At 40.4% G+C, this 15,187-nt stretch overlaps 1 protein-coding gene across 1 annotated transcript; it reads right to left on the bottom strand.

Annotated features, from left to right (window-relative positions):
* Positions 1-1,751: 1,751 nt before the first annotated feature.
* GCM1 (glial cells missing transcription factor 1) lies at positions 1,752-14,937 on the bottom strand. The gene is given in 6 exon segments (XM_042457474.1): positions 1,752-2,525; positions 7,874-7,887; positions 9,620-9,668; positions 9,671-9,730; positions 11,073-11,325; positions 14,845-14,937. Coding segments are annotated over 6 exon segments (1,215 nt in total). The 3' UTR covers positions 1,752-1,779.
* Positions 14,938-15,187: the final 250 nt, after the last annotated feature.

Here is a 15,187-nt window from a genome sequence, read left to right on the forward strand (position 1 = left end):
TAAAGGCCTGAATTGCAAGGAATACCTGAACTATTAGAATCTTCTTTGCTTTCGTCAATTTATGAGGAGCGGGCAAAATACGACAACAAGCCATTAAAACAGAAGAAAATATAAACATTAATAAAAATAAAGAAAATTATTTTGCCACCTCATGACTTCCATAGCACCAAGCAGACATCAAATAATCATTCCCATAAAAAGAACCAAGAAAAGGAAACTGAGAGCAGAAATTACAATGATATGAGTTTAGGTAAGATTACCTAAATGTGTGTCTGCTACATAGTTTTTAGAAATAATGTAGGGAGAGTAAATATATTAACACAGGAAAAGAGATTCCACCTCAACATTAGGAGGAACTTCCTGACAGTAAGGGCTGTTTGACAGTGGAAAAAACTCCCTCGGAGTGTAGTGGAGTCTCCTTCCTTGGAGGTCTTCAAGCAGAGGCTGAATGGCCATCTGTCGGGAATGCTTTGATTTGGATTTCCTGCATGGCAGGGGGTTGGACTGGATGGCCCTTGCAGCCTCTTCCAACTCTACGATTCTATGATTCTACCTTGTCTTAAGGTAGCCAGAGCACAAATGCTTGGCAGAGTGGAACACACTTACTTAAATACTTCCCAAGCAGACCTAAGAGGACATTGTGTTTCTCAGATTGGGTGCCTTGGAAGTGCCGCCTCTCCCATGCACTGAATTGCTACTCCTTCCCAGGTGTGCAAAATGGCACATGGAACCTGATAGGAGACACTGAGCCATATGAAGAAAGTGACATCCAGCCAACTCCACCTAGGTAAGTCTGAAGTGACCCTCAATTCCTTAAATATGTTATTCATAATTCAAAATCCATTTTAAAAAGGCTTTAAAAATGGTAAACTCCCCCTCACCACCACCACCCCAATTTTTTCCAGGCCTTCATAACTCTATGGAGTTTATCAGACAAGGGAAATTGGAAGTATAATCCAATGGCAATCCAAACGCAATCATGGGGTTTAATGTTATTGCATGATAGACTACTACACGCAATTTCGGGCAATTATGGGGTTTCACGTTATTGCGTGAGAGGTAATCACACGCAATTTCAGGCAATGGCTAGCTATTTTTGGGCAATGAGAAGTCAGTTCAAATGCAATTCAAATTCACATAAATTCGCTGAAATATCAAATTCATGTGAATGCATTCTGGTCCCACTTTCTTTTCATTCAAAATTAAGAGAAATTCCTCCCATGTGATAAACTCCTATGCTAGAACACATCTGATTTTGAAGACTTCAAAAATAATAATATATATTAAGTTCAACCATTTAAAAGGTGAATTACATCTCCAGGAGGAGACAATTCCCTTCTACCCTTTTTTGCCAGAAAAAAGATATTCTGGGAAGTCTAGAGGGGCTGTGATAACAGCTTGGGGAGCTTATGAAGCCCCAGGGCCACCCTTTGGCCACCTTTGGCACATAACCAGAAAGTGCCACATCAGAGAACAGGACTAAAATTCCCCCTTCTCCTCCTCATTTATATAGCACAATTGATATACATAAATAAAGCAATAAACATGCCAAAGGCATACAATCTAATAAAAATGGAAGTATAAGGAAACAAGAGGAGTGATACAAATGCAAAAATAAAGAAACAATTATTCAAGTTTCTCATAGACATCAGTATGTATAATTTATTAACACCATTTTCTCCACAAGCCACTATCAGCTTGTGACCATTCCATTGTGTGGCATGATCCATTGTGATCAGCAGAGAATCTACTTCATTGCTGTGAAATATAGTGATAGTGTCATCGTAAAGGGACAAAGTTGAAAAATATCTCATTGTTGCAGCCTTCCAGATTTGTGTATTTTCTTTCTTCTTCAGTGTGCCATTCACTTCCTTTTGTAGGTAATGAATTCTGGTAGTAGTGATGTCCGGCATCTGCAATAAGGTAAGTCTCTTCTAGAGGAAGCTGGCAGAAGGTTGTAGGGACATTGCTGCTGTTACAGTTTAGGTATGGCTTTCCTTCATACATATCCTCTCCAAATGTACCTGCATTAGGTCTGAATGAATGGTAGCCCACCTTGACAGTTGGTTCCCATCTCGGAGGAGCAGGTTGGATACCCAAATCAACAGTGTTTATGGAGGTGAAGGTTTCACAGGACAAACCTGGGAAAAACATGGTTGAGCCATTGCAATATTTCTCTGGCATGGGATTTCTCCCTAGGTCCAAGGTCTTATTCCAGATTTGTGCCTCTCTGTAGTCAGAATATGCAGGGGCTGAAGGTTCAGTTGGATCCCTGCAGTTAATATAGTCACTGCTTCCAGTCTGTTTGCACTTGTCCAAATATTTGTTGTAGCCCAGGTCCTGAGTGTGCTCCTCTAGGTAAGATGGTTTTCCTGAACTGGAGCCTTTGGCAACAGACACACAATGGTTTGGCATTGGCTCTAGTAGTGTTTTTTGTCTGAAATGTCCACTGAAGGTGCTGTGTGACATGAAGTCTTCTGGCTTGGAAGCAACTAGCGGTAACATGTCCTGGCACTGCATCTCACCTGTCAGAGACTTAAGCAAGAAAAATGTATCAACATACCATGCAGTTTAATTAAAGGCCCATTAGTTCTTCGATTTAGTATTCTTGAACCAGAAGGTTGTAGTTAAAATATTGGCTGCTTTGTTCAAATAAAGATGTAAAACCCACCCTCTTCCTTCCCCTCTGCTCCTTTGACCTTTTGGACTGTCAGGTCACAATGCTGCAGCAATGGCAGAAACTGTCTAGTCCCTTGCTCCTCTGAGGCCCTTCCTTGCCCTGAATTCATTTCTGCAAGTTGTATACATCCCCCTTTGCCTCTAGGTCTATTGGTAATTCTGTCCCTGTTCCACCTCTCTATTTTCTCTATACAGTTCTTAAGTTTTATTCTCCACCTATATTATGTAGTGGTTTGAGTGTTGGACTATGACTCTGGAGATCAGTGTTTGTGTCCCCACTCAAGCATAAAACACTACTGGGTAACCCTGCCCAACTCACACACTCTCAACCTCAGAGGCTGGCAATGGTAAACCTCCTCTGAATAAATTGGCCAAGAAAACTCTATCATAGGCAGTATTGTCACTATGATTGGTGTCACCTGGTGTAGTAACTCATGGTGTGCCCCCTCATTGACCTCCTCCTATTTCACAGCATACACAATTCTTAGTAATGCTTTTTTGCATTAATGTTACTCATAAATTATAATTCACATATACCACTAAATGTAATGCTAATAGATGTGACACAAACAGCTAGCAAAATTAAAATTATACCTTCAAATTACAATAACATATACACAACTTAAATGTATTTACATATACATACTGAAGATTTGGTTAAAATATGATGATTTTTTTAAAAAATTCAAAAGAACCACCCCTTCTTTAAGGTATTTTTTTTCCTTAGCCCACTCCCTATTCTGCCCCCTCCTTCAACCTCCTTTCTCCCATGTTCATTCTGCTCTGTTATCTTCTCTGAGCTTTCAGTGCAAGACAAACTGGCAACTTTCCTTTCCCTCACAAAAACTAAATGTCATAGTATTCAAAGAGATATCTATGTTAGTCTGTTTTAGCATAAAAAGATGGAAACATATCCTCCAACATTTCACAGACGAAAACTGGGATACGTATGGCCAAGCGATAGTAGAATGTGGTCAAGGTGGCAAAAATTACTAATAAGGAAAAATACACAAGCTAGAAGAGGCTGCAGCTTGCTTTTCCCTGAGCCTACTGGGAAGGGCAAAATTCTGTCCCTGCACCTCCTCCCTGCTGAGTTAAATGAGTGCAAACTGCTTTTTGCACTTTGAACTCAGTATGTACCAAAAGAAGTAAGCTGAGGACTAATGGGGAAAATGGGAGGAGGAGAGAGAAACTGGGACATTTTTAAAGCAGCTGAAAATATGGAACTACAGGGGATTAATTAGGACTGTCCCTGCCAAATCAGAACAGTTGAAGGGTATCTATAAAAGAATCCAGTAGCACCTTTGAGACTAACTGGGAAAAATGAAATTCTTAGAATGAGCTAGGACTGCATCGACTACAGTCTATTTCCCCAGATGCAACTGAAAATGCTTATGCTGGAAATTTCTTTTTCCCAGTTATTCTCAAAGATGTCACTGGATTCCTTTGGAAACTAAATGGTCAATTATTTATTTCCTTGATCAAATAGATTTTTATGACAATTGCACCAGTGTAGCCAACACAGCATTGGAGGCTCCACTGCTACAAAAGAGTTTATCAGACAAGGAAAATTGAAAGTATAATTCGATGGCAATCTGAATGCAATCATGGGGTTTAACATTATTGCGTGATAACCCACTACACACAAATTCGGGCAATGGGAAGTCAGTCCGAATGCAATCATGTGGTTTCACGTTATTGTGCGATAGACTGCCACACACAAATTCAGGCAATGGCATGCTATTTTGGGGCAACGGGGAATCAGTTCAAATGCAATGCGTATTCATGTAATTGCGCAAAACTAGCGACTTTAAGTGAATGCATTCTGGGCCCCCTTTATTTTCATTCGAATTTAAGAGAAATTCCTCCCGTTTGATAAACTCCTTTAGGTGAATGCGTTCTGGCCCCACTTTCTTTTCATTTGAATTTAAGAGAAATTCCTCCCGTTTGATAAATTCCAAAGACAGATAACAAGGAAGCACACCTCCAAATTGTTAATAGGAACCCTTGCTTGGGCATCTTACAGTGAAATTGCCTTAAATACCTCAGTAACTGGTTTTTAATTGTGAAGAGAATAATCTAACCTCAAAGTACCTTATTGTGTCAGTGCTGAGGGGAGGGACACCTCGTAAATACTCTTAATCTCTCTCTCTCTCTTCCCCCCATTTTTGGCATTTATTTTTTTCTTAAGTAGTAATAAATAGAGACAGTATGGTGTAGGTGGTTCTGACTCCTCGATACCAGGGTTTCAAATCTCCACTCACCCATGGACACACCCACTTGGTACCCTTGGGACAAGTCACATTCTAAAAGCTTCAAAAGGAAGGCAAATGCCAACCCCCTCATGAACAACATATTGCCTTTAGGCAAATCTCGTCCTTCAGCATATAGCTTAGGACGCACGCTTACGGACGCTGGGCATGTTCAGACTGGGGAAAAGAACAGTTAAGAGGTAGATCTATAATGGCCCTTGTTAAAATCATCAGAACTCAACCTAGAATCATAGACTTGAAGAGACCGCACAGGGCCATCCCAGTCCAACCCCCCTGCCATGACAGGAAATCCAAGATCAACCAGCATCGTCGACAGATGGCACATCCAGCCTCGTTTGAAGACCTCACAGCGAGGGAGACTCCACTACCCACCGATGAAAGTGTGTCCAATGTTGACACACCCTTACTGTCAGGACCAATATTAGAAAAAGGATATATATTCAAGATGTAGCAAGGGTGCTTTTTGCTACTCAGAGACGAGGCACATAGAGCAATGGATTCAGACTACAGAAAGAGATTCCACCTCAACATTAGGAAGAACTTCCTGACAGTAAGGGCTGTCCAACAGTGGGACACACTCCCTCAGAGAGCTTGGTTGCGTCTCCTTCTTTGGAGGTTTTTAAACAGAGTCTGGATGGCCATCTGTCAAGAGTTGGATTGTGTATTTGTGCATGGCAGGGGATTGGACATGGATAGCCCTTGGGTCTCCTCAACTCTAGATGCTTGCTTCCAAGCCCCTACCAGGTTGCCATTACGTTGTGGAAATGATTTGAAGGTGCCAACAAGCACTGTATAAATCTATTAGCAGAAATAAGGCATGTAAAAAACTCCTTTGTCCCTATGGGGATTTTCCCTAAGAAGTCATTCCACTAGAGGCAAATTCTTTAGAGCCCATCCCTTTATATGTTAAGAATCTTCTAAGTATAGACAGCTCTATTTTAGATCATTGTTTATGGTCCAAAACACCGCAGAAATAATCCAGTTCAAGACCCGCTTTAAACTGCCCTGGTCAGTGGCTAGTGAATCCTGAGGATTGTAGTTCATTGTGGCCCCCAGCAGCTCTTCTACTCTAGAAGGCTAAATGTCTCACAAAAGTACCATTCCCAGAATTCCCTTGCATTGGCTAAAGCGGTCTCAAACTGGATTATTTTCTGCAGTGTGTTTTGGACCTCAGTTCTATTAATCTACCTTTGTCTACTTTTTTTAGCACTGAATCCTATCTTTGAGACACACTCATCCTCTAACTGGCAGTTGATTGAATGAACAGAATGGTGCCCCAATACCGAAATATTATGTATTCCAATAAGTAAATGGACAATACATCGTAAATCTGAACAGGAGTGGGCCCTGTTAAAACTGCTCACACCACCCTGAGTTTGTGCATCCCACTAAGCCAACAAGCTGCAATTTGGCTTGTTGTGATCTAAAAACCCACATCTGCTGAATAGGCATGATTTGTTAACCAACCACAGAGCATTATTCTGAAGCCCATGGATTGTTGTATCTAAGAAAGGAACCCATTCAAGCTCTTTTATTTTTATTATTATTTGTTTATCTTATATCTCCTCTAAGATTAGTGGGCTGCTGCTTTTCCGTCAAGAAGGTACTCCTTGACCTGGAACAGACTTTAACAGAGACAATACCTACAGAGGAAAGGTTGAAAAGTTCAGTTGCATCTGTGCTTAAGGTTCTATAATGCTCCAGATGAGGCTTTTATTATGCATTTGCTTGATTTGTGGAATTTATGGAGCTGTGGAGGAGAGAGAACAGGCGGGATAGTGGTTTTGAGTGTGGATTACGACTCTGGAAATCAGATTGATTCTCACCTGGCCATGAAACCCACTGGTTGACCTTGGGGCATGTCACTACTCTCCAGCCTCAGGGGCAAGGCAATTCGCAACCTCCTGAATCCAATCTTGCCAAGAAAAACCTTAGGTTTGCTATACATCAGAACAAATTTGAAGGCAAACAAACACGTGGAGGGGATGTCATTTTTTTGCTCACTGGGTGACCAGGGAAGAGAAAGGGGTGTTATGTGCCTCATTCACATATTCTTCTGGAGGCTCCTTTTTTCTCCGGAAGGGGGAATGGTTATATTATAGACTTCTCTGATGGAGGACATGTGAAGAGGAGGGTGTGGTTTTGTTTCTGTATTCCCTCAGGGTTTTTTTTTTAAAAAAATCCAAGCGATTGCATCCTTAGTTTTTTGTTGGTTTTTCGGGCTATGTGGCCCTGTTCCCGAAAAGTTTCTTCTGACGTTTCGCCAGCATCTGTGGACTGGATCTTGCCAACCACAGATATTGGCGAAACGCTAGTCCGGAAGAAACCTTTCGGAACGGCCACATAGCCGAAAAAACCCACAAAAAACTATGGATGCCAGCCTATGAGCCTTCGAGTATCCTTGTTCAAGAGATATATTAAAACAATGTGCTTCCTTCCTCCTTTCCAAGTTATAGAGCTCTAATGTATCAAGTGCATCAGTATCAACGCCCTCTGACATTTTTAACTCTATAACTCTTTATTTTTAATTAAAAACTAAGAGAGGAACAAATTTGGTCCTTCAAAATATAAAACACCCAACTCAGCAAACATGCCCCAGTTGTTTCTTTAAAAAACCCCACCTCCCTGAAGAACCCCTAGCACAAAAATTCATGAAATCAACTATAAACAGCCCAACAACAGAATAGAAAAAAATGAAACCAACGCGGTGACCACGTGGCAAAACAAAACCCAGAAAAACCACAGAGCCATTTTCCACTAGAACACACTTCTTTAAAACCAATTTGGAACTCTCTCTATGAGAGACCATAAATATTGGCAGTTGGGGAGCAAAACTGTCTAGTTATCGCTTTTTTGTCAGCAGAACACTTCAATGGCATACTGCCACACATTCAGGGGCCTGAAATTTAATTTAAACTCACCTTCTGTGTACCCTCTGCCCATGAATGAAAGGGTGAACACTTTCCAAGTAATGCAAGAAAACCAGAATGCTTACAACACCCTCATATCTCGGCTCCGTTAAAAGCCTGTGCAAGCTGGCAACATGGGCTTTTTGATTGAGCTCTGGCTTCTCTCTTCCGCTTTTGTTTTCTGGTCTTGGGTGACGGACCCCCTTTGACTTGAAACAAGTATAGATACATAATGGAACAAGGTTAGATACATACAGACATGAGGCAATTCAAACATCATACATGCCTCCCCCCCCTCTCCCAAGATATGGTCCCAGTTCTCATTTCCTGTAAAAAAGAAATCCCTCCTGTTCTGTAGCTGTGACACATGCCCCAAGCAGAACAACCAATTCTAAAAAAATATCGATTGTCCACAGACAAACCCCGGATTTTTAAATTCACTAAAGACTGAGTTAAAAGCATTGACAAAAAAAGAAAGAATAGTAACACTGTAGCTTATGTGAATGACTCTTCTTGTGTACGAATTTCTGGAAAGGGACACTTTTTCCCACGGCGAAAAATGCGACCATAACGTTTCCCATGTTGATTTTACACAAAGGAACAACATTTGATCCCTCCACCATTTATACCCCCAAGGTTATGCCACAAAAAAAAAAAGCCACGGTCAACCATTTTGGGCCATTTATGATTGCCCAATGCTATGCAATGCTTCTCTTGAGATTAAATACCCACCAGAGTCCAAGTGAGACTTTGTCTTCTCAATAGAACGTCTGTCATAATGGCCTCCCAATACCTGGAATTCTTCACACACTATGGCACAATTTCCCCAAAACTTGATTTTTTCCAGATTTGCCTCTGGTCTTTGGGCCACTGCTCTTGGAACTGGTTCTAACCGCACCAAAAAATAATGTAATTTGACACCTGCTTTACAACTGCACAGAGCTCAATGCTATGAACACTCTGGGATTTGTGTTTTGGCAAGTATTTAGTTTCTCTTAAGTGATGCAGCCCCACAACAGGCCATTTCTATTGCACTGGGGAACAGAGGGATCAACAGAGGACATCCAGCTATTTGCTGTAGCTGGATGTGCTGTGCAAGGATACATTTACAGGGTCCTTCCCACGATCCCAGCAAATGCCTAGTGCAGAATATCCAGCTACAGGAAACACGCTGGATGCATTAATATTGATTCCCCCTCCAATAAACACAGGAATGGCTTTTCTGCATGACAGCATCACTTAAAGTAGTTCTGGGACTGTAGCATTATGAGGGCCCATGGCTATGGTGCCATATATGTGTCTACCAGTGCAAGATTCCAGCCAACGTTTCTAATTACTTGTAAATGTTACTTTCAACGGATTGTTGTGCATTTTAGAAACATTTGAGTGGATTTATTTCAGAATTTTATTTCATTTGCTTATCATTTCTAAACTTTCTCCTGGCATACTAGGGAGAAAAAACCCTACGGTCCCCCATATCAGAAAACTAATAAGCTTAACGTCAAGATGATCTGGTTTAGGAACAAAGGTAGATGTTTCTGTAGTAACAGAAGATGCTCTGTGTACATTTCTTCCATGTTTGTCTTGTTTAGCCAGTTGTATATTGGAATGGACCAGTATGAATATGTGGTTCCCCAACTATATGAAGTTTCTTACTCTGTCTATCCCATTTAAAACATGTCTGTCCTAACAGTGTTTCACATGCCCTGCAGTTATGTTTTCATCGAACAACAGATTTGCCTTAGACAAATATCCCACCTGAAAAAATATGTATGTCCTTCATGTCTCCAGAAGTTGGTTACAGGGTCCCACCATGGCCTCGACAGGGGATAAGCTTCAAAGGCCCATTCACAGTTAGGACATGATTCCCTGTGAGAATGTACCATTAAAGAGGCCCGCAAAATGAAACTGATGTAAGAATTAATCTTATATGTCATCAATTAACTTCTCAATTCAAAGGATAGATACTGTTGATAGACAGACCACCAACAATGCACATGTACACACAAGAGCCATTATTATTATTAAATTTGAAATCAAAGAATAACAAAAATACATGGCAAACCAGTGCAACTGAACAGAGACTACCTGCCCCATCAGTCTACTGTTAGAAAAACTGTCGCAAAGAAAAAAAACAAAAATGGCTTACTGTGAGCATAAACTCCATAATGCCAATAGTAAACCATATACGGATTCAAAGGTATAGCCGTGTTAGTCTGGAAAATCAGTATGCAAATAGATCTTGTAGCACCTTTGAGACTAACTGAAAGAAAGAAGTTGGTAGCATGAGATTTCCTAGACTTCAGCCTTCTTTCTCAGATGCATGCAGATGTAAACATGCATCTGAGGAAGTAGACTTCAGCCAGCTGAGGAAGTAGGCTGAAGTCTATGGACCCTTGAGGTACCAACTTCTTTCTTTCAGTTAGTCTCAAAAGTGCTACAATATCCCTTTGCATACAGTCTCAGCCATTTTCTTTTTTATGTAAAGAAACAAATTAAAAAATAGTGGCTATAAATTATATAGAAATACAATATATCAGGTAGCCACATGAGAAAAAGGACAAGCATTTATACTTTTAAAAGTTCTATGGAAGAGGGAATTTCATCAGGGAACACTTTCATGATAAGTTATATCCTCTTCCACATGGCTTTTTGAGGTCCAGAAGCCCCGATATCTTTTTTCAGGTGACCACCCTAATAATACATGTTGTCACAGTGAGAAAGATCCTGACCAGCAGGTAATATGTGTGCCTGCTCTCTCAGTGCTGACTGTTGATGGACATCTCCAAACCTCCTTCCCTCTTTGAGTCCTTGATCTTTAAACGTGGACAGCCCTTCCAAGCAAGTCCACCTATCCTCAAAGACTGTCGTCAAAGATTTCTCCAAATAGAGGACTCTTCTTTGTAAAGTAGGACACAAGTCTACCTTAGCAGAAGTCTCTCTGCTATCTTACTCCAGAGTAAGTACCATGTAATTCAGTGTAACCTGCTCCTGAGCAAGTGTGCCTAGGATCAGGCTGCATGTATCTCAGCATGTAGTTCATGAATTATCTCTAGTTTAAAACTAGTCTGATTACAAAATTGGATTGCCCAGTGGATAGTGCCTGTGAGATATAATTTCTGCAGAAGCCCAATTGCAAATAAAGACCTACACTTAACTGCAAGAAGCTCAAGCAAGCAATCTCAACATTTTCACACAAGGTCATACTTACTTTGCTGTTTTTGTCTGGCCTTATCACATATGGCAGGTCTCAGGTACATCTTGCCTCCATGAGGGGCAGAACAATCATTGCTACAGACCACGACTCCAAGGCAGGACTTTTTCAAGATGCGGGAGTTGTGATTGTTGGTGTTTCGCATTGCCCAGCTGCTTAGGTGCCTCTGAGCATTTTTGTCATCAGCACTATAGATGCATTTTATGTAGGAATCTGGCCAGTCCTGAAACCAATCTGTTTGTTTCACGTCCTGTTAGGAATCCAGAGAATGTTATGTTTGGAACAGAAGAAACAAGAGCACAGATGCTTCCCTCATCTTGCAGATTTCAAAGCCAGCAGATCCAATCTGCAATAGAGGCCTAGATCATTTGAGTGCACCCAGACAGTAAGCTGGAAATTCAGGAACAGGACTTTTGTAAGATCTGTGCAGAGGAAATTTACACATATATATACAAATACAAACATTTGGTGTTGTGATTTCTTTAGTTTTCAGCCTGACATCCACAACTTCTTGATGTTAATAAGCAAACAGGGTTGCCTTCAGACATAGGGTACATCTGTACTGTAAATAATGCCATTTAACACCACTTTAACTGCCATGGATCCATCTTTCAGAATACTGGGATTTGTAGTTTGGTGAGGCACAAGCACTTGTTGGCAGAGAAGGCTAAAGACCTTGTAAAACTACAAATCCCATAATTACATAGGATGGAGCTACAGCGCTTAAAGTGGTGTCAAACTGCAATATTTCTAATGTGCAGATGCACTCTTGGTCACATTTAAAGTGAGCATGGGAGGAGGGAAGTAGCAGATCAAAAACCACTTTGTTTATTGCTTTTATTTATTATTTAGTTGTCCTCTGACTTAGTAAATATTCAGCTGCTTCATTTCTTGTACATTTCATGTGGTTTCTGTTGCCAGATCATGCAACTTCAGAATAGGGATGGAAAGAATATTCAATTTAAAAAAAAAAAAAAAAGATAGAAAAACATGTTTCCCATATACTGAGAAACTCTAATGTGAAGAACTCTGGAATGATGAGATTCTTCACAGTGGAATTTATTCTGTGCAAAATTTGCACTTGGCTGTTTTGTGCATAAAGCTGGATTTTCTGTGCAGGAAACCGCATTTTCCATACAGAAAAAGTAATTTCCTGCACAGAAAATGCTGCAATTAGGGATCTATTTTTCACTAAATTTGCATGTGGCCCATCTATAGAGAAAATAGCATCTTCTGCATAGTAGACAGCTTTTTCAGCACAGAAAATGTGGCCCCATGTTCTACATCATCTACTGTTATGCATGCTTAGTAACATGTCCAGGTCTGGCAGCCCCCCTTCCCCAAAAGACTTGCTTTACGAGACAGATGCCACTCCAAGAAATGGAGAGCTTTCTGCTGGTGATCAGGGCACATAGCAGAGGATGTTCGCTCCTCTCTCCTGCCAATAAGAGAGGGTGCAACAAGGAATTGTGATGGGGGACTTCTTTCTGACTGTGGCATCCTCTCTCACTGGTGATTGCCTATCATCTCCTTGGATCTGCAGATTCCTTTCTTTTTTCCTTTCAAGAGACATGTTTGAAAGAAAAAGCAAAGTTGGAGTCAAATGCATGCTACGGTTCTCACTCCAATCTCTCGCAGTGGTGATGTAGTGGTTAGTTTCTAGGTGATGTCAAATACTTTCTAACCACAATTTTCCAGTGAGGAAGTTTGTGATTTTTGTTTGCTAAATGTTTATAAAAATCAAGAAGACACTCCAGCTAAAGAATAGTGTTTGTTTTTTTTTAAATGTCACCATTATTGGGACCTACAGCAAATCTAACAATTTTGCACAGGAATCATAAAATGACTTTAGGGGCTACCATCATACAAATACTGTATGAACAAAGTCTAGTTACAGATTTAGAATCAGCACAGCTAGATAGACAATACACAATCTAGCCAAATTAAGAACACCTAATGGTAAAAATTTAAATGTGTGCATCACTTTCATGGTTGAGATCTTTAACATTGAAAGGTTTTTCTTTATGGGGGTGGCTGCAAGAATGCAGCTGGCTGGCTGCCTGTGTATCATTTTATCCTTGTACTCCCTTAGCCACTGAATGACCATGGGAATCAGTGTCCAGCCAGAAAGCAGCAGGTGGCTTGGGGAAAGAGTCATAACAGATAGAGGTGCTGTATTCCTCCACCTGCCATGACTAAAAAAGTTAAATACATGGGTATCTGTTATCAATGGAATGCTAGTCTTGATGTTTAAACTTGGGTTGACATTCCAAACATTTTCATGCAAGTTCAGCACCACCAAAATTCAGCTTTTAAAGAAAAATCCTTGAGTTTGATCCATGGAAGTTGATGTGATGAGGAGCCAGTGTAGTGTAGTGGTTTGAGTGTTGGACTATGACTCTGGAGACCAGGGTTCAAATCCCCATTTAGCCATGGAAACCCACTGGATGACCTTGGGCAAGTCACATTCTCTCTATTTAGGGGAAGGCAAAGCCCCTTGGAACAAATCTTGCCAAGAAAACCCCATGATTGTTTTGTCTTAAGGTCACCATAAGTCAGAAACAACTTGACTGTATACAACAACAAAGTTGATGTGATGCAACAAATCTGAGGATTCTGTATAGTACCAGTAAGGCTTTCTTTCATTCAAATAATATCCACACAATCATCAACATTAAATCTAGCAACATTGGGTAAATTTGGGGGTAACAGCTAAAATTTACTATAGCAGTATGCAGTCTATAGTCTCGATGTTATGTGCAGCCTCCAAATCCAGCCCCTTTTATCTTGCAGTCCAGCTCACTAAAAGCGTTTTGTAACCTCATGGTCAGGCTTCCAAGATTATCATTGTCCTACTTCTAGTAACATGTTTGTACATCTGCAGTCCCCGGTACCCTCAAGGTTGTTCTAATAAAACTGGCCTTATTCTAATGACAGATTTTATCAACATTTAAGAATATTTCATTTATAAGTGATTGTACGTAGAGCATTCTACATTTCACTGATGCTTGCACAATGCCCAGGAATGAAGAATGTGGTTATAGAAGAGACAATGATATGGTGTACTGATACGCCAACCTTGGATGGAATGAGTGTACAAGCTACCAAGCCCATTCTGACCAATTGAATTCAGTACAAGGAAAGATATCAGCTAGTTTATGAATCTCATTTTACAAGATTTAGAGTGTAGCACTCACACTCAGTGAACACAGTTCACATTTTCACTGGTGAAATGCTCTACAAATCTGAAAAGCTTTCAGTTGAAAACTTTAAGTACCTTGCAAGATGGTGTTATATGTGATAATGTTGTCAAGGGTTTGGATCCAGACTTTGTCATACTTAGGGCAGGTCCACTGAAGTCAACTGGACTTGAGCCAGTTGTGACAACTTAAGTCCCATTGATTTTAATAGGTGAATTCTAACAGTATACTCCTATGCATGTCTACTCAGATGTAAGTCCAATTGAGTTCTTTCCATGTGGAAGAAATCTCTCTTTTTGAAGTTATCTTCTTGGATAACAAGAATAGAAAATCTGTGGTCAGCCAGGTGCTTTCAGACCTGACTTCCACCAATCCAAGCTAGCATGGCTAATGACAAGGAACTGTGGTCCAACAAGGTCCACATTTCTTCTCTGTAATGTGCCAGTATATGCTCATAACATTATATAAATGAATTATTAAATGAAAAAATAAACAATATATTTTAATAATTATAAGGATTATGATTTTTTTAGAGTTGCTATTTCTAAAAGAAGCCAAAATGCACCTACCTTGGGAAGCTTGATGTCATTGATGTCCCAGCTGACCATTTCACCATTTTGAGCAGCTGAGTCTTCCTGATCTATGCTAACATCCTCTGCCATTCCCAACATTTTAAGATCGTTCCTCTAGACTCCACAAGAGCAGAGTCTACTGTCAGCTTTTGAAGCTGTGTGACAGCTACTGCTTGCAAGCCATTTAGAACCAGGAAGCTGTTTCCCGAAGCTAAATGATAGGCTGCTCATTAAAGATAAAAATCTGTATTCTTTTGCTAGAAAAACTTGTTCCATTCAAAGTTTTGCAAGCACCCAAGATAATGGAAAGTATAGCTTCAAGACAAGAGTATGATTTTAC

This window comes from Sceloporus undulatus, chromosome 1, assembly GCF_019175285.1.
Source record: "Sceloporus undulatus isolate JIND9_A2432 ecotype Alabama chromosome 1, SceUnd_v1.1, whole genome shotgun sequence".
Classification (NCBI taxonomy): Eukaryota; Metazoa; Chordata; class Lepidosauria; order Squamata; family Phrynosomatidae; genus Sceloporus; species Sceloporus undulatus.